At 50.0% G+C, this 24,827-nt stretch overlaps 1 protein-coding gene across 1 annotated transcript; it reads left to right on the top strand.

Moving 5' to 3' along the window:
• Positions 1-15,072: 15,072 nt before the first annotated feature.
• Positions 15,073-16,041, top strand: LOC115320791. The gene has a single exon (XM_029980973.4). The coding sequence runs from the start codon at positions 15,162-15,164 to the stop codon at positions 16,035-16,037; it is 876 nt and encodes a 291-aa protein (XP_029836833.1). The 5' UTR covers positions 15,073-15,161; the 3' UTR covers positions 16,038-16,041.
• The last annotated feature ends 8,786 nt before the right edge of the window (positions 16,042-24,827 follow it).

Genomic DNA, 24,827 nt, shown 5'->3' with positions numbered 1-24,827 from the left:
TGCAACCTCGGACTTTAGGTCCGAGGCTGCAGTCTGTGAAAGAAAGGACACGAAGCTCCCTTCCTTCAAATGCCATGCGCACATGACTGTGCTGCCCTGCTTTGTAGGCTACAAATAAGTTTCAGCACGTTTTGAACACACCTCGTATATTACCCTTTACTTGAAATAAGTAAAGTATGTTACCTGAAATAAGTGACTCAAGTACATTACCCGTAACTTGAAATAGGTAACATTTGTTAACAATTGCTTGAAATAGACAACATGGGTGTCATAATCATAAGTGTAAGATAATTAATTACACATAAGTGTAATAATGAACGTTATGGAAAGAGCTCCAGCTGGTTCCTGCTAGCATCGCATAGTTTTTGCGAATGACCTAGAGATTCCTAATAGTTCTGCTCGCTATTATCAGTTGTGAGGTCTCTCGTGCTGCAAAATAATTGTAGACGGGAACTGCGGTGCTCGACATCGAAACTGAGGGTTTCAGTATAATCGGATTATGTAAGTCAGACATATCAAGTCGGCGTTTTCTACCAGTTACAATGTTCAACCTCAATTCGTGTCTTCTGTTTACACTGAGTCAATTGAGCTTGAACACCCATTAAGGTCTAAGTCTTTAGGGGCCTATTAATATTTTATATGGGAATTATCGTAAAGACAGCGTGCATATACCTTCATCTGGTCTACGGTTCGTTGTCGTTTGAAAAGAGAAGAGCGTCTACGGTGTTTTGCCGTTTGAACGTGAATGTGCGGACGGCTATAGGGACGTGAAGACACACTGAACTTTGGATGATCCGGACCCCTTTCCACTTACCCCGTGTAGATGTTGTAAGAATACAAATAAATATTTAAAAAAAGGTGTTCGTCAGGTATTAATAAGAGTAATCTTTATTTCGAGACATGCATGTTTCTGAGGGGAGGCGGCAAAAGAACACGAAATAAAAAATTGGAGCTCCAACCAACGCTGTGAAGGTGGTTGGTCAACGAAGCTGTGGTATCACCTGCAACGATTGCCTACTGCACTATACTAACTGCCGCCGCTAATCGTATTGCCGATTTGTTTTTTTTTTCTTTTGCCACTCTTAGTTTTCTTGCTGCTCATCGGGAGTCCTAACTATGCGTGGCGTGTTCATCGCGGTGCTGCAGCGACAATGGAATCAGTTGTTATACTCCGTTTCATCTTACGTTTAAGCGCAGCGGATGTTACAAGCCACCGGAGTCATTCGGAGACCATGTGACCTTAGGTGGCACAGCGACGCGCCTGATTGACCAGTGATGTCGGCTGCGCTCTGACTAACAGCGAAAATGAATCTAGAAGTTTCTGTCGTGCAAAAGCTCTTTCGTTCACGAAAAGCTGACAAGACATATCTCATATGTGTGCTTTATCGTTTGATAAAATTGTTCACTGATTGATTAAATATGTTTTAATTCTTGACTTGTTATAAAGCCAGCTACTGGCTCGTGAGCCCCTGAAGAATTCGCATTGCCAACGCTGCAGCGCAGAACAAAGCTAGTATTAGAAAAATTAATTTGCCCAACTTGGCGCTCTCGCACGGGTACATAAGCTAGCTGGGCTCCGCTTCTGGGCGAACTGGGCACTGCTAACATGACTGGCACATTTTCTGGCAGATGTGTCAGCGAGAGCACGGGCTGAGTGCTGAACGTGCATGGGCGAGCAGCAGAAAGGAGGAATTTAAGAGCAGAGGAGGAACATCAGTGGCACGAACCAGTTTTCTGGCCACACGGATGAGTGCCGTCATCTAGTGGTTGAACTAATGGCTTGTTCAAGTTGGCCACCGTGGGACCGCCGCCTTAAAGCCCCTTCAAGTTTCAAAAGTAGCGCTATGTTCGCCGATGCACGACGCACGTGCAACGTCCAGCTGTTGGGAAGATCATGGCAGCACAGCGCAGCATTGAGCTCGATTTCAGACGCCATGTTCATCCCAGAAGTGGCGCGCGGCACGTGTGTCAAGAAGGTCCACAACAATCGACGGCGCCACGTTTCCCACAATAGAGAGCTTTTCTTTTTTTGCTTAGGGTGGAGACATCTGGCCACTTTGTCCTACAGTTTTATATTTCTTCTTGTTCAGAAGCGCGCGAAGGAGCGTGTCGGGGAAAAAGAAAACACAGAGGCGATCGGAGGTGTCTTGACACGGCCACTCGATTAGGACTCCCCTTGGGAGCGGCCTGCCGTATGTCTCACTCCGCCGGTGAGAGCGATAGTTCTACTTTACCCCGCAGCGCCAGCCGTGGCGCTCGTTATCGGTGAGAGATAGAGTTACTGTATATTCTACCTACGGTAGCAGAGTTGCGCATTCAGCCTCGGCGAGTGGCCGTAGCGCCGGCTTTCCCACACGGCCTGGATGCTTTGCTCCTCACGTGACTAAATTTGGCGAGTAGCGGTTCCGCGCGCGCCGCCGCGCATGGAAAACAGGAGAGGAGGAAAAGGAGGTGGAAAGCAGGGGAACATACGCCGGGGCGCGAGCAACGTCGGCGGAGCGACCGTAAAGGCCCGTTCACACTGTTGGAACCGAGTACGATCGAGAGAGACAAGACCGGTTTTTCAGCCTCTTGCGGTCTCTTAGGACCGGCTTCGCTGCATCGTGTCCGGTCCTAACAAGTCGCAAAAAGCTTAAAAACTGGCCGGATGCTTTGCTCCTCACGTGATGGATCTGGGCGAATAGCAGCGTGGCGGCGCGGGGAAAACAAATGCGCAACTCTGCTCCCCTTTCGGGGGAGCATATCAAGGAACTCTATTGGCGACGTGCGCGACCGAAAGCGTCGCTGTGGTCGGCCTTCCACGATTGGCCCAAAAGCTGACTATGACGTCCGAAAGGGTATACCATCGACGGAAATAAGAGGAATAAAAGAACCTTAACTTCGACGGTGTTGGCAGTGTTTCTTTGAGAGCGCAATGATTTCAGGCTTCCACCATGCTATTTACAAACACCATCGAACATGTTGTTCGCAAGGTAATGACGTCACACGGGGGAACCATAGGAGGGCGCCACCAGAACATCTCGCCGCTAATACTTCGTTTCACGTTAGTATGTACTTGTTAGCCGCGCGTGCTAAAAGCGCGAGATGGCTGCTTCGAAGGAAGCCTCGGCGGCTGCATGAGCGCTCGTGCAGCGAGTGCTCCAGTCAAGGCAGTAAAGGCTAGCCGCTCGCGCTTGCACAGCGTTCGCGGTTAGTCCATGCTAAGGTAACACGAAATATAGTGAGAGAGGAGCAGTACGCCCGGCCGGCCCGGTGTGGCTATTTAGATTTTTTTTTTCGTGAAGCCGCTAGTCTCAATTAAAACGAGCGCCAGATTGCATGAATGATGTGACAAATCTGTGTAGAATAAAAGCACATGATACTTTCTGCGAAAAGCCTACTCAGCTGCAGGCTGCGCGTTAAAGCTGCATTCCGCGTGCAGTATTAGCGAATTGTCGTTTTCTTATTCTCGTAACTGTTGCCCCGTTTCTATTACCATTGTAATATGGGAGTTATAGTTGGATATAGCTAGGCCGTATGATTTCCGGTTTTAACCGACGTTCGAGCACGCGCGAGCTGTGCCATTTATTCATCTGTGAAGGACAATATAAAATCGGATTCCGCGTGCTTAACTTCAGCAATATAAACTTCATTGTTCACAAAGAACAGACCAAGGGAATCATATAGTTCACAAGCGGAGTACCTTTCGGGAAAGAAGCTTCCGCGAAAGCCTCAATATATTCTCTAGTGGGCTGTTTAGGTCACCAGCCCAGTCTGCCGAAAATGGTCTGAGGAGTTTTCTGAGAAAGAGCTCGCAGAGCTCTTTGCTGTGGTAGGGGTCTCGGCAGTTAACACACCGCATCAGCGGGCAGTACATAAGGTGTGGAAGCACAGCGCTCGAGAGGACCTTGCAAATGCTTCCACAACCACGAATCTCTGCCGACTGTAGAGCCCTCTCGACAAAGGTGCAGACGAGCTTGCACAGCCAGACAGCTTCAGGTCGTGGATAGCTGAGTTTTCCTTGGTCAAGGCTAAACATGGACTGATATGCTCCGTCATGTGATGCATTTCCCTTAAGGTGCGCTTGCATTCAGGACACGTCACTTCCAAAGTTTAGCGGGTTCTACCCATTAGCCGTCCTTGCTTTCACTGAGAAATTCTTATTGCGTTGCTAGGTTTAATGTCTCAGCTAAGTACTTTGAAATTACGACGATTTCTACAAATAAAAATGGCCACCTTTTGTTCGCAAACGAAGGCCAAGTAGCCAGCCATGTAAGTGAACGGTGCGTACTCAAGTTCGGAAGATACTTTATTGTACTTCATCAACTGCAGGATTTCCTGTTTCATGAGTGGAGTTGGCACATTTCATCGCCGTCTGGCACTCAGAACTAGAACGCGCATTTACATTTTTGGCAAATTCCAAAATGCCAACACAAACCACACACACGAGCGCAGAGTGACACTACGATATTTTTGCCGAGCACAGCGGTGCATATATAGGTGGGGGGAAAGCGAGTTTTGTTGCCATCTGCAACCGCGGCAGCGCCTCGGTATCGGCGAAGCCAATGACAGGCATATATTTTATCTGAGTAGCGGAGCAAGAGCGACTTGGGCGCCTTCTCTATACACGTTTGCAAGTCCGGCTTCAGGCCGCTGCCATCTTGCGTGTCTGGGGTGCGCTTGGACCAGTCATAATCCGATTACGAAGCCTTGCTAAGGCGTCGTAATCGGATTATGGCCGCTCCCGAGAGCGCACCCCACTGAGGAAGATGGCGGCGCCCTGAGACCGGACTTGCAAACGTGTATACTTCGTTTCACCTTATGTTGTACCGCAGCGAAGGCTGGAAGCGCGAGCTCATGGCGTTGACAGCTGCCCTTACTGCATGAGAGCTTGTGCCGCCAAGATCTGCCCCAGAGCAAGGAGCTTACGCTTACTGCCTTTCCTGCGGTACACTGGGTGAAACAGAGTATAGCTTTCAGCTCACAAGACCGTATGTATGTATGTATTTATGCGGCGCTTGCTCTTTGCAACGAGCGTCTGCAAAACAGACACACTCCCCCCCCCCCCCCCCCCCCCAGAAAAAAAAGAAGAAGAAATTGGAGTATTGTTGCTGCTGGAGTCACCGCACTGGCGCTCCTCGTAGTTAATGGGCCGAAACAGCTCGTCAGATCTCCCGAGACTCGTGCCGTTGAGAACTTCCTGAAGTCTCTCCTGAAGCTTGTCTGCCCGTCTTCTTTCCGTCTGGAACTGCCTCTTCAACTCCTTCACCCTAGACAATCCTCTCTTGTCCTGCATCTTGCACTCCTCGATGTTGTCCTGTGCTCTGTGCTTCAGCTTCTTTGCTTTCTCTCAAAATCTCACTTCTGGTTGTTTGACACCTCCAAATGGATGGTGAGATCCTTTACGGCATCGTCCAGCAACGCCTTGAGCTTTGCGCATACGTCCGAACGTTGCCTTGCTTTGCACTGCTCCAGGTCATCTTTGGACTCCTCAATGGTTTTATGTAGCATGTCCACGCGTTCCTGCGCCTCAGCCTTGCTTGCGCTGAAGCACCTTCTCCTTCATAGTGGGCAGCAGACGCTTGTATAGCGTCAGCGCCGATTCGTTCTCTGTCACCTTCGTCGCACGCTCCTGCTCAACAAGAGGTGCTTCGTTTGACAAGTGTAGCTTCTCCTCAAACTCCTGCCACATTTTCTCTGGGGCTTGCCTGTGTTTCTCCTCTTCCTCCAGCAGGTATGCCCCCATCTCCTCTGCCAACGCCTTCCCCTTCTCCGCCACCTTGTTTGCCTCGGAAGCAGCAATGGCGCTACATCGGGAAGCATCTTCTAAACCATGAATGGTGATGTGCATTGAAGTTATCTTGCCTGCCATTCGCTCGTTCACCCTAAGCAGAGCCTCCCGCTCCTTGTCGGAGTAGTCGATCTGTTGGCACGAGTCTCGCAGCAGCGTCTCCAGCAATGCCTTCTCGGCGAGCGTTACAGGTGAATCGCCCACCAAGCCTCGAGCCTCCGCTTCGCGCACGCCACAAAATTGGTTTCTTCTGTAAATCCAAGAGCTTGCTCAATGCGAGTACCGACGCCTGCTACAGGTTCCAGTGCTGGACACTCGAGAAGTAAATGTTGTACAGTTTCGTCCGCATCACCACATGCACTGCACAGCACGTCCGTTACGTTGGTGTCATATCTTCTTCTGTACAGACGGGTACGCAAGGCACCACCGCGGGCCTCGGCGAGGAGCTGACTTCCCAACGTATTTCCACACCAGTGGATAGGAGCGATGTCGGTCTTGTAAGACGCGTAGAGGTGCATACTTGAATGTTCTTGCATGTCTGCCCTCCAGCGGTCTGCCTCGACAGTCTTTATCTGCCCTCTAACCTTGGCTACCCAGTCTTTCTTTGTAGATGGCTCGTCGGTCATTGAGAAGGCACCATACTTTGTTCCAAGTCGAATGACTCGACGCCTCCACGTTGTGTGCACGTTTTTTAGATGCAGGTATACGAAAATTCTCCTCGCCCAGCAGTCTCCATTCATATGTCGAAGTCGGGCATAATATTCGAGTTTGCTGCTGGCTTCACGTGCCTCGAAAGAGGACCATCCGAGATCTCCTTGAACAAGTTGATTGGCCACCCTGCTGTGGCATCCTAGTGCCTGGCGTCCAATCTCTCGTTGTCGTCTTTCAATGTATTCCCGGATCTCGCTGGGTGTACACGTAACACTATTGGCGAAAGTCAATCCTGGTACCGCGACCGCTTTCCAAAGTTCTCGAGTTACTAGATACCGGTCACAGCTCCAGAGACTTTTTCGACGCAGGATGTTTCGCTTTCTTAGTGCCGATGCCTTGAGATTTTCATTGTGTTCTTTTAGATAATCTTCGGAACAGGTCAGTGTAACACCAAGGTATCTGTATCGGGTACTCAGAGGAAGTGCTTTATCCTGGATGGAAAGGGGTTCAAGGACCTCGCCCTGACCGGAAAACAGCACCGGTCACCGATGTGCAGCGCCCCCACGGAAAATGGGAGAATTCTCCCCTCACGCGCGCTCTTTTGTTTTCGGAGAAACATCGGCAGGCCGCACCAACAGGGGGGATCGAGTGGCCGTGGTCTTGAGCTCTTTTCCGGGCGCTTCTTTTGGCGTCGAACGTTTCTACAAAAGATTGGAAGCTTCAAAGATTTCGCTGATAGTCGATTCTTCAAATTCGGGTGAGAGAACTGTGATTCATAGACCAATAATTACGACTACCGGTGATTGCGGCAGGCCATTCCAGAGGTTGCCAGTACTAGGCCTAACCGGAGGAGGCGAAGCATCGTACACGGGGCCGGTACCCGACGACATCATGACCTCGAGTCGAGTCAACAGATCAATCGCGGCTTCTGTAAGCGGCGGCCCATCGATCATTACGGCGGAAACTTCGAGAATGGAGATAGAAGCCGGGAATCCGCTAGGCAAAACCAGCGGTGGAGAACCCCGGGAAATACGGGAATCCTCGGTGTCAAAGAAGCGTAAAGGGGAAGACATCACAAAGGAAGACGTCATTATCCAGGCAAAAGAAGAGGGTATTGAAAGAAGTGGCTGCAATGACGAATACGGCAGCAGCAACGATGAATGGCAAATTCCCAACTATCACAAGAAAAGTTTCAGTGCGGAAGCCGGCCCAGCCGGCGCTAGCAACGACAATAGGGACCAAGGTACACGGTCATTGTCAAGCCCACCGCGGCCGTGACTATAACCAATACGGAGTCATGGCTTTTTTGGAGCACTTATCGGAAAATTATAAGTTCACCGTGGCGAGAACAATCAGATCGGCTACGCAGCCAGCAACGGAAACAACTCCATCGCAGTTACCGTGCGAACAGAACAGCAGGCTCAGGACCTCATGGCGCTCGAGGAGCTGCCCACTGAGGACCCCGACAAGAAGATAGAAGTGACGGTCTACAGGTCCACAACCGGCAGCCAGCCGAGACGAGTGATACACGGCGTTTTACCCGGCGACGCGGCACGCGGCATTGTCGAGAACGCCATAGCGGACTACCACAACACCATCCACGCCAGACCCATAGGCAAGAACGAAACGTACTTAATCATATTTGAACGTCAAGGCATCCAATTGAATTTCTGACTTTTCGGGAGGTACCATAAGGTGTTTCCCTAAAAGCCTACAGCAGCCGTCTGCCTACAGTGCCATGGACTGGGGTAGAAGGCCACGGTCTGTACGCGCAAACAACGCTCCAAAACTTGCTGTGAGGTCCTCCCCAGCAACCAACTCTGCCAAGGCAAGTACTGCCCCAACTGCAGGAAAACTGGCCATACGAGTTTCGAAATCGAAGCGTGTCAAGCCACGAACCGAGCGGACGATAAACTTCAGATGAGAGCGGCGGACTTTAGACGCAACCGTGGCGGTGGCCCGGTGGCCACCGTTGCAAAAAAAAGGCAGGGCCTCCAACCAGGCTCCATATAACCGGGACAGCTTCCCGTCCCTCACACCGCAGCAGCAGCAACATGCAAAACAGCGCAAGCCAAAACCGACTTACAGCCAGGCACCAGATTCGAATGCAATGAACATGGACTCTGTTTCCCATTTAGGCACGCCCAGCGGCAGCAGAAGCAGACTGGCGACGGAACTAACCCAACTTAGGGAGAGTGGCAGCAGAATACTGCAGAAGATTCAACGATTGGAGCTGGAGCACGAAAATCAACTCCGTCAGGAACAAGAGACCCGTCGAGCGCAAGCCAAGGCCACGGCCGAAGCTGACCGAAAACGAAAACAAGCTGAGCTGCGACTCCGAAACAAACAACAGAAGACCGATGAAGCATGTCGCCGGAGCCAACGCTGCCCCGTCACTTAACAACAAATCCTGGTGAAAAAAAGAAAGAAAAGAAGCCGAAGTCGCAGCCACATAGGTCAAATCACAAACGGTGAAGCTGTCGTGGCCGCTCCACTGCAAGATTGACAACAGTATCCGCCGCAGAACGTGTTGCCGACGCAACCCAATCAGCACATTATGACCGGCTCAAGCTTGAGCCAGACTGGGCAGCCGGGGAAGTTTCACTGAGTTTAGATTGTTTTGCCGCATGGCGCTAAGCAGGGTTGTAAAGTACCTAGGTACAAGTAACTGTAAATCGGTATCTAGGTACTTTTGTTGTACCTGAGGTACAAACGTAGGTACTTTCATTTCTCTGTATCTGTATCTGTATCTTAGGTACATTTTCCAGTAACTTGTAACTAAGGGAAGTTACTTTTTACAGGTACTTTTCTATTCACTTCGTCAAAATCGTAGAAAATACAATATAACGTATAACTGAAAATAAATTATAGTTACGGTCGTAAAGCAATTTAACATCATGTAGTGTTTCCACGCAATATATCGAACTCAAATTTTGCACTTTACAAAACTGAAAATATTAGTGAAGAAAAAAAAAAAACTGGGAGGACGATTTACCTTCGCTTTTAAGAGTTGAACGCGATAGGGTTATCGGGCCCCGTTCGCATGGCCTTCTCAATCGCTTCTCCTGCTCTTGAGTCACACAACGACCTAGTTCTTATGATACAACACTCCCGGCGCGTTCGAGAAGCTTTTGCCAGTGCTTTGATGCCATTTTACCCCGCAAGGTTTATTTATGTGTTTGCTCGGCACGCGCTAACAAGACTCGATGCGATAATGCCTTTACTCTGACACAGAAAGACATCGAGGCACTCTAATGATGGCAGGATCGCAGTGCAATTCCCAAGCCCTCCGTTGCCTAGTCGGTAGCATGTCTGACTCGCAACCGAAGGGTCGTGCGTGAGATCCTGCGTAAATTCTTCAAAGTTTTTTTTAAGGCAAATGAATCCGTTTATTAAGTGGGATCATTTGAAACATGCGGCGACCATTAAGTCGTATTTCTTTAACCACCTTCATTCCACGCGTGACGTCATGTTTCACATGAGCGTTGTGGGTTGTTTGAAATCCCCGCGCGAAGTCATGTGGCTGTGACGTGACGACCCAATCGACCATTCAGAAATTTCCCGTCACGCCACCGACGCAACCGACATCCGACAAATTTTCTGTGACACGAGCTCCTAATCGCGCTCGCGGTAAAATATTCTCTTCCTTCCTAAAAACGAAAGAAAAAACGCGAAAGCTTGAGGACTTTCGCTCGTCGTTGCGTTGCGAAGGTTAGGTGCGTGTACACTCGACTCTTCGTTTCTCCATGCGGCCGACGTCTTCTGGACCCGCCGATGGCTTCGATGGCAGTGCTGGCGCTGAAGGGCAAGCCAGGTCAACAAGCGAGTTTGAGCGGGACTTCGTAAACAGTGGAAGCTGTGTACTCGGTGAGCCAATTGGAGCGTGAGAGTAAGGCACGTGAGGACTCAACTCTGATGTGGACATCTGTGCAGCACTGTCACGTGCCTCACTCCAGTGACCTTATTGGCTCCACGGGCCCTTCTGTTTTGCCATTTGCCAACTTCTACCGAGTTGGAGGCTCCTCCGGTGTCTGTTTCTCGCCGACTGGCTCCGGCCTGTCGGGACTCTCGGGCACCACTATCCGGTGGAAATCTGTGCACCTGTTTAAATCTATAACGTCCTCGAAGCTCACGACCAATCTGATGGGGTCTACTCACTTCCTCATCACCAGCGCTGTGTGCGCCATATGCTGAATATGATCGCAACGAAGGTAAATAGGCAAACTCTTACAGCGGCAATTGGTTGATGTTACTTCTAATTCTGCAGGACGTGGAGAGCGCTGAAGAATCGTCGCCGCAGCTGAAGAAGCAAATAAGGCAGACTTTCAGCAAGTGCTCGGCATTATGGAAGAAGCAAGCGAGGTCTAATGTGGTTGCTGACGCTATCTCTTCAAGCTGTGATGGATATTTGCCCACGCCTGTCCTCACGCGGTGGAACTCTACATACGATTGCCTCAAATCGCTTCACGGAATGCTTGTTCACAGTGAGGGAAAGTTGAAGGAAGTTTGTGAGAATTTTTAAATTCCTCGATTCACGAAGTCAGGCATTGACTTTATTGATGAGTATGTTCACGTGTTTACACCTCTCGCACAAGCTATAGCTCTTCTCCAGCGCGAAAACAGCATGTTCATGGCATATCTCCTGCCTACAGTGGCTTCACTGTAGGTCTTCTTCCTTAAATGTTCAGCTGGTTCCACCCATAATGCAAACAAATGTCCGCGTTGCTGACGGAGAACTTGAGGTACTGCTGCCCGGTGGTCGAGAGCTTAATCGCGGCGATCAATAAGAGGCATGAAGGTATGGAGCAAGAAAAACATTTGATAATATCTGCCGTACGCCATCCAAAATTTAAGGTTGCATGGATAGACAAGGAAGTGGAGCGGAAGCGGGCCTGGGATTATCTAAAGAACGAACTTCGGCGAACATCAACTATAAAAAAAGCGTCGTCAGGCGAACAAAGTGGTGAGGATAAAGAAGACTGTGAGCACTATTTAACTTCGAAACATCGTCCTCATCTACTTCATGGGAGCAGGAGTTTTACAGTGCACCGAACTTGCTCCGACAAGAAGTCTGGACTATATCAAGCACATGCCGCTGGTAAGAAGCGTGTTCTTAAAATTCAACACAGGGCTTCCAAGCAGTGCGACGGTGGAGCGCGTTTTTACCATAGGAGGAACAATTGCTACCAAACTGCAATCGAAGATGCCGGATGAACATTTCAAAGAAGTCCTGATTCTGAGGTCAAATCAAGCGCTCAAGTGAAAAAGATAAAGTCTCCGAACGTTCTGGTGATAGCGTTTTGACTTATTTCTCCCATTGACACCAATAAAGCACGTTTATCAAACTTGTTTTTGTGTACATCCCAGTATACAAAGCTTTTACTTCCAATAATAATGTGACAAAATTGAGAAAAACACTTGACGTGAAAATAAAAGGTACCTTTGAAGTAACGGTACCTGCACCTAGGTACGTTTTAAAGCGACTAGCTAGATACGCACCTAGGTACATTTTCGTATGAGTAACTGTAACTGTATCTTAGGTACATTTTTAAAGTAACTTTTACAACCCTGGCGCTAAGCAGCCCCAGCCTGGCTAGCCGGCCCGGCAGTTCAGTGGGGGTTCCTATCTAGACAAGTTTGGCAATGCGGTGCAAAACCAGCATGGGCCATGCTGGCAGTTCAGTGGTCGGCCAAGCTTGGCAAAACGGTCTAAATGCAGCCTGGGCCATGCTGGCAGTACAGTGGTCAGTCAAGCTTGGCAAAACGGTGTAAATGCAGTGTGGGCCAGAGTGGGAGCTCTCTGGTCATTTAATCTTGGCTACACAGAAAATTTACGGAGTACTCCCAAGGAAGCCTTACGTTGTCATTCAAAGGATGTTTTTGTGGCATCTAGGCCAGGAACATCTCCAATCTTCGGTGCTGTGTGCACAAAAAACAAAACAAAACTGGTTGCTACGTTGGTTGGGATTTAGTGCCTGACGCATAATGAAGCTGCTATGTAATTTTTGTCCGAGCTGTTGTATTTATTGTGTTGTTGGCATGCAAATGAAGCTGCTAAATTGAATCAAGTTCGATACAGTCGTTTTTTATTTCATATTTAGTGCATGGTGCTGGCTTATGCCCGAGTCCCACTACAGCGACGAATAGAAACAAACGACAGCGACAAACCTCAAACCTGAAGCACCGTTCACATATAGACAATTGCAAGCATGGCGCCGCAAGTGGTGCCCCATGCGTCCAAGCGCGTGCAACGCGCGGGTGAACGTAGCTTTCGCAAGCTCGTAATCGCACGGGCGTGCCTGCTCCAGCAGAGCACGGCGGCGGCCAGTCGCCCAGCTTGCAATCGTCTATATGCAACCGACTAAGACCGAGAGACACCAGACCGGTTTTTAAGCCTCTTGCGACATCTTAGGACCAGATACGCTGCAGCGGACCTGGTCCTAAGACGTCGCAAGAGGCTTAAAAACCGGTCTGGTCTCTCTCGGTCCTACTCGGTTGCATATGTGTGAACGGCGATTTAGTCTCGCGATTTGACAGGCTTTGCAGAATAAAAAAGGGTATGCTTAAACACAAGCATCATGCAAGCGAGTGTATCTTTGGCAGGCTTACAATCACTCGTGCTTATTTCACGAGCACCAAACGAATATAAGCCTGCTAGAGGTACAGTGCTAATCACACTTGTCTATAACGCCCGAGCATGCGGCTTTATCCGGGGAGCGCTAGACCGGTGGTATTCGCGGAAACTAAGCTAGTCACGTGGCGCAACATGGAACGGCCCGCTCGAGGGGTGTCCTGCCCACTCTATCAGCTGGCGGCGAACGCGGAAGGCTGCTCGCAGCACGCTTCACGCTCGCTTCTGACCGCTTATATGACCGTTCATTGCTTGCGCGCTGTTGTGAGCATATCAACAGTGTTCTTTTTTCCGCATTCGGTCGTTTCATTTTCCGATTCCAATTTTTCCCATTTTTGATGACGACATCGTTGATACGCCTTTATCGTTTGTTTATTGTTCGAGCAATGATGTTTGTAAAAAGCGCGCGAGCAGCCTTCCGTGTTCGCCGCCAGCTGATAGAGTGGACAGGACACCCCTCGAGCGGGTCGTTCCAAGTTCCGCCACGTGACTAGCATAGTTTCCGCGAATGCCACCAGTCTAGCGCTCCCCGGAGAAAGCCGCACGCTCGCGCGTTATAGGCAAGTGTGATTAGCACTGTACCATCACAGCCATGCTGCATGGGTTGGACGCTAATCCATGTCGTCTGTTTCTGTTTGTCGATCTAGTGGGACTCGGACATAATGCTCGAGTCCCACTAGAGTGACATAGGCTGGATGCTGAATAAGGCAGGTAGCTGGTCGAGTATCTCCTGCCTGGTAACAGGGCTTCTCAGCTAGCAGGTGACTCTGCCGATCCGAGTACTCATGACAGCAATTGTCGATGGTTCACCCCATGGCCACTTTATGGCCACGACGTAGAGTTGGATAGCAGCACCTGGAGAAGGAAGAGGATAAACAGTAATGCATGTTTCGTAAACACGTTTTACATGAACTATAAATTTGCTCCTAACTAAATTATAACACAGCAGAAAGGATACCCAAATGGTCTTTGTGGTATTCTCAGTCTCCTTCAATACAGAATACCTACTGAAAGTGCGTGGCTGAGATGGCAGTGGTTGGAAGAGCTATGTGCGCTTCGTGTGATTAAGTTCTGCCTCGAGGAAAGGACTCTCACTCTGGGCTCAACTGGTTGGGATCTTGCGAACAGTTTTAGGGGCGAAGCTCCTAGCCATGTCCATATGTCCGTCCGTCTTCGGGTGCACATGCTCCTGCTCGTGAGCTCACGCGCTCACTTGCTCACGAGCACGTGAGAACGTGCTCCCGTGCTCGTGTAGGGCAAAAAAAAAAAGAAACCGCATCTCCACGTGGTGAATGATGTTGATTGGGGCAAAGCTCTGGTGGTGCTTTTCTGTGTAGACGGCGAGCCGCAGCATGCCGAGCCTTTCATTCGTTGTCGTCAATGCCAGAAAGAGAATGTGTAGTTTGGAACGTGGTTATATACATATTTGATCATTTGACCGCAGCGTCACATGGATGGAAACGATCGAAAGGCTCGGCATGCTGCGGCTCAGCGTCTACGCAGACAAGCACCACCAGAGCTTCACCCAAATCAACATCATTCAGGACGTGGAGATGTGGTTTTTTTTTTTTTAGAGCGCAGCTCTTAGGGGCCCGTTTCCGGCTTGAGCGGCGTCGGCGTCGCCGTCGCCGTCGCCGTCGCCGTCGCCGTCGGCGTAACCGCGCGGTGCATCATGGGAAATATCCCATAATGCACCGCGCGAGCCCCCCACCGGGGTCACGTGACTTCGTGGGGAGGCACGTGACCCCCCGAGGTCACGTGACCCCCGCCGATGTCGCGTGACCCCCCGATGACGTCATCGACACTGATGACGTCACCGGCATCCACATCGTCATCGTCATCATCACTGATGCCATCATCCGTCATCGTCATCATCACTGATGCCATTGTAGGGACTGGACGCACCGACAAGCGAGTCCAGTCTCGCCACTGGAAAAAGAGAAAAAGACGCGCGCGCTCGCTATACGCTCACGCGCTCACGCGCTCACGAAGAGCAGTTCCTGCCGAGACACCACTGAAATAGAACGTTGTTTTGGAACGTCCGTCTCCTGCCTGTTTCTTTCACCACATTTGGTGACCCGGACGTGATCGCCAACTAGAACGGGTGAAATGCAGCAAGGAGAGCCTTCGGACCCGCCGCCAGCCACTGTTGCAGCAGCCGCAGTACGCCTTCCACCATACTGGGACCGCAATCCGCGAGTTTGGTTCCTGCAAGCGGAATCACAATTCCACCTCGCTGGGGTCACCACACAAGGTCGGAAGTACCACCACGTCGTCTCGGCTCTTTCACCAGCTGCAGCCGACGAAGTCTACGACGTTCTGGCAAATCCCTCTCCAGCAACACCGTATGACCAACTGAAGAATGCTCTGCTCCAGCGCACCGAGATTTCGGAACGCTCCCGCGTGCAGCAGCTTCTCTCGGCGGAAGAGCTCGGGGATCGGCGGCCAAGCCAGTTGCTGCGACGCATGACCCAGCTTCTTGGAGAGCGCTCTAACAATCTGGACGACGTATTCCTCCGCGAGCTGTTCTTGCAAAGGCTACCTTCCAATGTCCAGATGGTTTTGGCAACAGCAACAACGTTGGACCTCACCGGACTTGCCGCGCTGGCCGACGCCGTGATGGAGGTGACCACTCCATCCGTCGCCAATGTTACCGTGGCTCCACAGCAACCAACAGCTCTGGACTCTGGATCGGCCGCTAACAGCCAGCCTCCCCAGGCCAACATCGAGCAGCTTTGCCAACGTTTGGAGGAGATCGTCGTCGCAGCTACACGAGGCCGCACCCCGCACCCTCGTGAGTCACATCGCAGACGTTCGACGTCTCGTCGGGCACGCGGCGAATCGACATCTCGTCGGACACGCGGCGAAAACACGCGATCACCGAGCCCTGCCGGGGTCTGCTACTACCACCGCCGCTTCGGTGCCAACGCCCGGCATTGCCTTCGCCCCTGTTCATGGCAGGGAAACAGGCCGGCCGACCTCTAGAGGCGACGAGTGGTCAGGGCCCCGACGAAAGTCGCCTTTTCTACGTGTGTGACCGAGCCACCAAAAACCGGTACCTCGTCGACACCGGAGCCGAGGTCAGCGCAGTTTCAGCAACGCGTGCCGACCGTTCCTTGACACCGATCTATTTTCTGCGCGCAGTGAACAACAGCGCCATCCCAGTCTACCGAGAACGGTCGATCACCCTTAACCTCGGCCTCCGGCGGGTTTTCCGGTGGATCTTCCTGGTGGCCGACGTCACTCAAGGAATTCTCGGCGCGGACTTTCTCAACCACTACAAACTCCTCGTGGATGTTAGAAGCAGGCGACTGATAGACTCCACCACGCGACTTTCCATCCATGGTATCGCAACGGACGACAATTCAGTCTACACCTCTGCCTGCACGATCCCGGAAGAAGCGTTCAAGACTTCGCTGAGTAAGTTTCCGAGCCTTACTCAGTCACCTGATTGGACCAAACCCGTCTCGCACGACGTGCAACACCACATCGTGACGACAGGACCACCTGTTTATTGTCGTCCCCGCCGTCTAGCCCCAGAGAAACTCCGCGATGCTCGCCAAGAGTTTGAACACATGTTGGACCTTGGCATCATCCGACCCTCGTCTAGCAGCTGGGCGTCTCCATTACACATGGTGTCGAAGAAAAATGGAGACTGGCGGCCGTGTGGCGATTATCGTGCACTAAATAAGAACACTGTACCGGACAGGTACCCTCTACCTAACATCCAGGATTTCACGGTGAACCTACAAGGCGCGAAGATCTTCTCAAAGATTGACCTGACGCGGGCCTACCACCAAATTCCCGTGGCCGAAGAAGACATCCCGAAAACAGCGATCACGACACCGTTTGGACTTTTTGAATTTCTCCGCATGCCCTTTGGCCTCAGAAATGCGGCTCAGTCATTCCAACGGTTCATCGACGCTGTCACACGAGGATTACCTTTTGTCTTCGCGTACGTAGACGATTTGCTCATAGCCAGCAAGTCACCGGAAGAGCACACGACCCACTTAGACCTCCTCTTCGAACGACTGCGCAGCCACGGCATTGTCATCAACGCCACGAAAAGTGTATTCGGAGTTCCGGAATTGGAATTTCTTGGTCATCGGCTTGACTCCTCGGGCATCCGTCCATTGCCATCAAAGGTACAAGCCATCAAAGATTTCCCGAGGCCGACTTCGACCACCAAACTTCGCCAGTTTCTCGGTTTGGTCAATTTTTACCGACGTTTCCTTCCGAACTGCGCCAAACTGCTCGAACATCTTGAGGTCCTCCTAACAAAACAAGAACGAAAAACGTCATCCCTTCCTTGGAACGAAGATGCGGAACGAGCTTTCTGCGAGGTAAAGAACTCACTTGCAGAAGCAACAATGCTAGTACATCCTAAGCATGATGCCCCAACATCGCTGATGACTGACGCATCTGCCACAGCCGTAGGAGCGGTGCTACAACAAAAAGTCGACGGAGAGTGGCGGCCGATTGGTTTCTTTTCTAAGAAGCTCAAGCCAGCGCAAACGCGCTACAGCGTTTTCGGACGTGAACTCTTGGCTGCCTACTTGGCTGTACGACACTTTCGACATTTCGTCGAGGGACGGCCATTTACCATATGGACTGACCACAAGCCCCTAACTTACGCCATCAGCAATTCCGGCTCTCATTACACACCACGTGAGATTCGCCAGCTAGCCTTCTTGGCCGAATTCACAACGGACATTCGGCACGTTAAAGGAGTTGACAACGTCCCCGCTGATGTCCTCAGCCGGATCGACGCCGTGAACACCCCAGCCTGTTCTGCTCTAGACTTGGAGTTGCTGGCTCGTCTACAGACCACCGACGAAGAATTGCAAGCATTTCACACCATCATCAGTGATGACGATGACGATGCGGATGCCGGTGACGTCATCAGTGATGATGACGATGACGATGTGGATGCCGGTGACGTCATCAGTGATGATGACATCAATGATGATGACGTCTTCAGTGACCATGACGATGTGGATGCCGGTGACGTCATCAATGATGATGACGATGACGATGTGGATGCCGGTGACGTCATCAGTGATGATGACGATGACGATGCGAATGCCGGTGACGTCATCAGTGATGATGACGATGACGATGTAGATGCCGGTGACGTCATCAGTGATGATGACGATGACGATGTGGATGCCGGTGACGTCATCAGTGATGATGACGATGACGATGTGGATGCCGGTGACGTTACCGACATTCGCATCGTCATCGTCTTCATCACTGATGACGTCATCAGTGACGTCACTGATGTCGTCACCGGCATCCGCATCGTCATCGTCATCATCACTGATGACGTCGTCAGCGACGTCACTGATGACGTCACCGACATTCGCATCGTCGTCGTCATCATCACTGTTGAAGTCATCAGTGACGTCACTAATGACGTCATCAGTGACGTCAGTGATGACATCATCGGCATTGGGGCTCACGTGACCCCCCAAGGTCACGTGACCCCCCTGGTTAGTCTAACCACCCCCCAGCGCCCTTCCCTCCTCCTCAAGAGCTGCGCTCTAATTCGGCGTTACAGGGAGTTGTAAGCGGCTTTCACTTTTTTTTTTTGTTTAGGTCTGGCCGCGGTGAAAAAAATGCATTTAGGTGGTGACTCTGGCCGCTCTTCCCGCGGGGAGCGAGCGACGAGATCGTGTTCAGAGCTAGCCTCGAACAAGGAGTATACTCTGTTTCACCTTATGATGTACCGCAGGAAAGGCTGAAAGCGCGAGCTCCTTGCTCTGGGGCACATCCCGGCGGCACAAGCTCTCATGACTTAAGAGCAGCTGCTAACGCTATGAGCTCGCGGTTCTAGCCTTCGCTGCGGTACAACATCAGGTGAAACGAAGTGTAGTTGTTCCGCGCCGCCGCGGAGGGCGCTGAGGTGTGAGCACCGTTAGGGTGCCTACATGTCTGTCTGTCTCAGGGTGAAGACATCCATTGTTGTCCTGTATCTGCCAGCGCGTGACGCTTTCGCGCACTCGGTGCGTGATTTGGGCGGTAAAATGGCGTCTATGCATTAGCCAAAGCTACGCGCTCGAGCTGAGTGACACCGGATTGCGCGCACTTCATAATTCATAAAAAAAGCGATTGGGCGGAAAAATGGCTGAGATGTCACCACTCAAGCAAAAGCGCGTGTGTATGAAGGCACTCTAAGCACCGTGGGTATGAGGTCTCTCCTCGGTGGCCACGATGTCGGGGGCGTAGCTTGCTCGCCATTTTCGCGGTGTGGTGGTGGTGTGCGGTCAGCGACTGGCCTCATCTTTTGCTTTGGTGCTGTGTCAATAACCGGTGCCACCATCGTGCACGAAGATAAGCCTTAACACGAAAAAGAAGTTATGCTATAAGGGTGGGAAAAACGTGCTTCGTTCCCAACTGCAATTCGGGGTACCAAAACTGCGCAGAGCGAGTGTCCTTGTTTAAAGCTCTTTTGAATGACACTCGCCTGGAGCAGTGGCGTCGTGCAATCCCGAAGGCCGATCGCAAGTTGATACCTAGTCTCCTCATCTCGTTTAACAAAGGAAGACCAAGCATGACAGTCTAATTTATGTCGAAGACTGGGAATGCGAAGATGTCTGGACAGAAAAGGGTCAAGAAACCAAGGCTGTGGACTGCATGCTATTTTATGTAACTGGCTTTTCGAGCGTGAAAATAAAAATCCTACACGCTGCCCTGCATGCCTGTCCGCTTTCAGCATCGACAAGAACACCTCTACTGAAGCAGAGAAGGCCTTATACAGAGGAGGCCTTATACACCCCAACAAGAATTTTTCCAGCTACTGAAGAAAGCGGAACAGTTCTTCGTGGAAACTAAAAGCCACCAGACTGTCTACTTGGACACAATCGACAGTGTTCTTGACACATGCACTATAACGTTTCCATACGCTGAACATAAAGAAACAATTGCCCAGTTGTTCCACTACTACTTCAGCATGCGAATGTGCCAACACAGTAAGCATGTTACGATGAGTAGGAACAAACAAGCTCAAGAAATAAAGAATTGAGCAAAGCAGCGCTCGTCTTAGGGCATGGGCGAGAAACAAAGGATGAAGGAGATGGCGTTCTTTGGTAGTATGCAGTGAATTCAGCTTTTATTCACATTTTAAAGCAAAAATACTTGTCAGGTATTTTTTACCTGTAAGACGGGATGACACCATCTTGTGAGACTATAGATGAAAAGTTATTTATGTCTTATAACCGCTACTATTGTTTGACTTTCAGTCACTGTGTCATCATGTCAGTAAGTATGTCAACATACTGTGTCATCATTCTAGTCACTCTGTCATCATAAATAGAAAATGTTTCTGCTCACAAGGTCTGTATGTTCCACAGTACAAGTTGACATCGTATGTATAAACCATTTGTAATGCTAAAACATTTATGCGCATGTAAAGAATTATTTAGGCCCCACTGTGTACCATTATTATATTTTAATTTTTTTCAACAACGCAGGAGCGGGTGGAAAAAATCACCCGACCTCATATAAAGCCGCGCAATGTGTGTAAACAATTTAGAGAACTGTTATCAAACATGTTTGACAAAACATGCCAGCACGACCCAGGTGTTCACTCTAAATTATTGAAGGCTAAGTACATTATGGGGGCCGGGAAGTTTTATATTTATACGAGTATTTTTGTCACGTTGAGTGATCATCTAAATGTTCTCGTTAAAAAAAAATAACAGCAATTGCACGGGGAAAAGGGCAATCAGTGCCAGTGTGCCAACATAAATCCATCATTTCACTACACAGTACACCGGGACCGAGTAAAGAATGCATAATTTCCCTCACAAACGCTCTAACAAGCCTTCACAAGCCCCTCTATACGTGTGCGCCATCTATCCCCGTGCGAGTGAAGCCCGCTTGGTGCGCCGAACATAGTGTGGTCGCCGCGCGAGACAGAGAGTCATCACCTAAATCTATATCTTCCACCGTGGGTCTGGCCAAAGAGTGCGCTCCATCGGCATTACTCCCAGAGATATGGTCACGAAGGCTCGAAGCAAGCATGCTCATCACTGTTTTTCTTATCAGTTGTTTCTGGTGTGAAACTTTAGAACATGCGCTGTCAAATAAACAAATGTTAAAGTTACACTCGAGTCTCATGTATGAAAAAAAGAAAAGAAAAAAAAGTGCGGTGAAGAGCGCAATCATTAATTAGAAGGATGGCATGGACCTCGCACTTTAACGGTCAAAATTATTGCCTTGACTCTGGCCAGTTTCTCTCAGACAGTAATTTCTGAATCAGCTGCCGTGATATTATGCTGTTGAACTGCTCTCCACCGCGAAATCGAAAACTAATAAGCGTGTGTTGCACTTTAGCTGAGCCCCGAGTGAGTCCTCCCCTCGGGTATATTGAAAACTCCCAGAGCGCACAAAGTGCCCTTATCTGCCACTGCCTCGGCGAGGCGCTCCCATTGAGACTTTTATATTGCAGGAGACTACGTAACGCAGGAACTACAGAAGTCAAAAGTGACAAGCATGGTTTCCGTCTACTTGTAGTATACTACTGTTAGTACAGGCACAATAAAAGCCAGTTAGAGCACCTAAATGTGAACACCACATTTAACATGCAGTACTGTGGAAGGTTGCTCAGATCATCTGAAAGCAAATTTTGAATTGCCGCAAGGTAAATTTTTTTTGTTTCTCTTGATAGCAAAGCCGAACAATTCGCACACTCCACTATAAAGACAATGATTTTTATGCTTTTTTTAAGGCATAGAAGTGCTTTTTGATGTTTATGTTGCATACGTATAAAATTACAATATAAAGTGGTTCAACATCCACTGACAGCCCTGAAGATATAATACCACAAAAACCAAATTCCCCAGTAAATAAAACGCGACATAAAAAATTAGACCAGAAAAACATTCAGTCTAACTTAAGTATATTGAATCAATAGATACGAAAAAATGCTAGCCATAGTCTTGTGAAATTGTATTTTAAAATGTCAATGTAAAATGGAATCAGACATATAACGCTGGAGTCCTACCAAAGCGACCAACAGAAGCAACCGACCCCGACCAGACTTCAACAGATTCAGCATGCACGCAAAAATACCTTTGGCAGGCTTGCCATTTTTCGGGACTCATGAAAAAAGCACAAGTAATTGCAAGCGTGTCAAAAGATATCTTTGTATGCATGCTGCATGGTCTTGGGGCTTAAGTGGCAAGTTGGGCTAGTTGGTTATTCATCGCTGAATAATATGCCAAAAAGACACGGACAGAACGAAGGAATATCTGGATAGGACGCGGCATAACTTTCAACTGAATGATTCATATAAAAAAAAGTGAAAGCCGTTTACAACTCCCTGTAACACCGAATTAGAGCGCAGCTCTTGAGGAGGAGGAGGGAAGGGTACCGGGGGAGGGTGTAGTGACCTTGGGGGGTCACGTGACCTTGGGGGTCACGTGACGATGCCGATGATGTCATCAGTGACGTCACTGATGACGTCATCAGTAACGATGACGATGCGGACTCCGATGACGTCATCAGCGATGATGACGATGACGATGCGGATGTCGGTGACGTCATCAGTGACGTCACTGATGACGTCATCAGTGATGATGATGATGACAATGCGGATGCCGGTGACGTCATCAGTGACGATGACGTCATCGGGAAGGTCACGTGACCTCGGCGGGGGTCACGTGACCTCGGGGGAGGAGTTCACATGACCCTGGGGGGGGGGGTCACGTGACCTCGGGGTGGTCACATGACCTCGATGGGGGTCATGTGACCTCGGGGGGTCACGTGACCTTGGGGGTCACGTGACTTGGGGAGTCACGAGACTTTGGGTGTCACGTGACCTTGTGGGCCACGTGACACTAGGGGAGGGGTCACGTGACCTCTGGGGTCACGTGACCTTGGGGGTCACGTGACCTTGGGATGACCTTGGGGGTCACGTGACCTTGGGTGACCTTGGTTACGCCGACGCCGACGGCGACGGCGGCGCCGCTCAAGCCGGGAACGGGCCCCTAAGAGCTGCGCTCTAAAAAGAATTCCATATAGACCCTTTCAGGCAACATGTCATGGACGTCACGCCATCTTGACGTCACGTGACCCTGCCGCCATAGCCGACCTTCAGTTTCTGGGAGTTGCTCCGCGTTGTGTGCTGCACCGGCCCCCACCGGAACTTTGTTTTCGAGTTCTTTTACCTTCCGCATCAAAATCGTGTGTTTTCTTTAGGTCTTTTTGATATTTCTGGCTTTCACTTAATCATTTGATATCTATATTTGAACATATAAGATGTATTTTCTTATTTATAGAATGGGGAATCGGACATCGAATGGATTGACGATACAAGATTCTGGCCCAGGCTTCAGATACCATTAAGTTCATCACATACTTTCGTTTTTATCGCTAATAAAGGGCAGTCAACAGAATTGCGACACATAACAATTTCAACTGACGCAGTTAGGCTATCAGAGTCGTGCTTCTCGCTGTATGTGCGTGCTTTAGACATCGTTTCACTAAGTAAAAGCCGAACCGCATCTAAGCGCTCTTGCGAACGGTGAGACGAGCGACGACGACAACGATGAGAGTCAGCGACGAAGATTTCTCACAGTGGCCTGTCCCATTGCTCGATTTTTGGATTTCTAGGAAACGTCGCTGGTCGTCTTGGTCACTTGCTCCCGTCGCTTTCATGCGGTTTGCTTCGTCACGCGACTGATCGAGCGACAGCGAAGCGAGTCGCCGTCGCTTGTCTCGTCGCTTGCCAAATCGCTTGTATGCGGCTTATACTTAATTAATTTTGATGCAGCACTGAACCAATGGCGTCTGGATATTAAGTATAAACTGGACGCAAGCGACTTGGCAAGCCACGAGACAAGCGACGGCGACCCGTTTCGATGCCGCTCGGTCAGTTGCGCGACAAGGCAAACCGCATGGAAGAGACGGGAGCAAGCGACCAAGACGATGAGCGACATTTTCTAGAAATCCCAAAGCCGAGCGCCGCGACGGGCGACATTAAGAATTTTCGTCGCTGACACGTCGTTGTCACCTTCGCTCGTCTCGTCGCTCGCTAATACGCTTCCATGCGGTTCGGCTTTTATCCACGGAAACGATGTCTACAAGCGCGCACATGCAGCAAGAAGCACGACTGCAATAGCCTCACAGCGTGTGTTGAAATTTTATTATGTCGCATGGTGTTGACTACCCTTTATTAGCGACAAAAACAAAAGAACATGATGAACTTACATGGTCTTTGATACCTAGGCCATTATCTTGTACCGTCATACAGTCGCTGTCCGATTCCAATCTATTGATAAGAAGATACAAGATTTAAATTGAAATATAGATATTAAATGATTAAATGAAAGCCAGAAATATCATAAAGACCTAAAGAAAACACTCGACTTCAACGGGGAACGTAAACGAACACGGAAGCAAAGCAGCGGTGGTGACCAGTGCCGGTGTTCACCACCGGTGACCAGCACCGGTGGTGAACATTACGCGGAGCAACGGCGACAAACTGAAGGTCAACTATGGCGGCCCGGAAAGCGTGCGGAGGGCGCCGACTGGTGGCAACTCAAGTAACTGACTCCCTGAAAGCGTCTAAAGAGTTAAAACTGACACCTGCTGGCAGAACATTGTAAGGTCAAAATGCACTCCCTCAGAAACCAGCGCCACTAGTTCCACAGAGGGTGAAATTCTGTCAGACAACGACACTAAGGGTGCACTCGGAAAAGAGTTGTTACCCTGGTATTTTATCCAAAAGGTCACCTAGCAATTCACTGTGTCCATTGTGAGCGCAAGTCC

The sequence above is a fragment of the Ixodes scapularis genome, unplaced genomic scaffold (genome assembly GCF_016920785.2).
Source record: "Ixodes scapularis isolate PalLabHiFi unplaced genomic scaffold, ASM1692078v2 PGA_scaffold12__126_contigs__length_90152505, whole genome shotgun sequence".
NCBI lineage: Eukaryota > Metazoa > Arthropoda > Arachnida > Ixodida > Ixodidae > Ixodes > Ixodes scapularis.
Note: the sequence above shows the minus strand (reverse complement) of the source record. Positions and strands in the feature narration are given on the sequence as shown.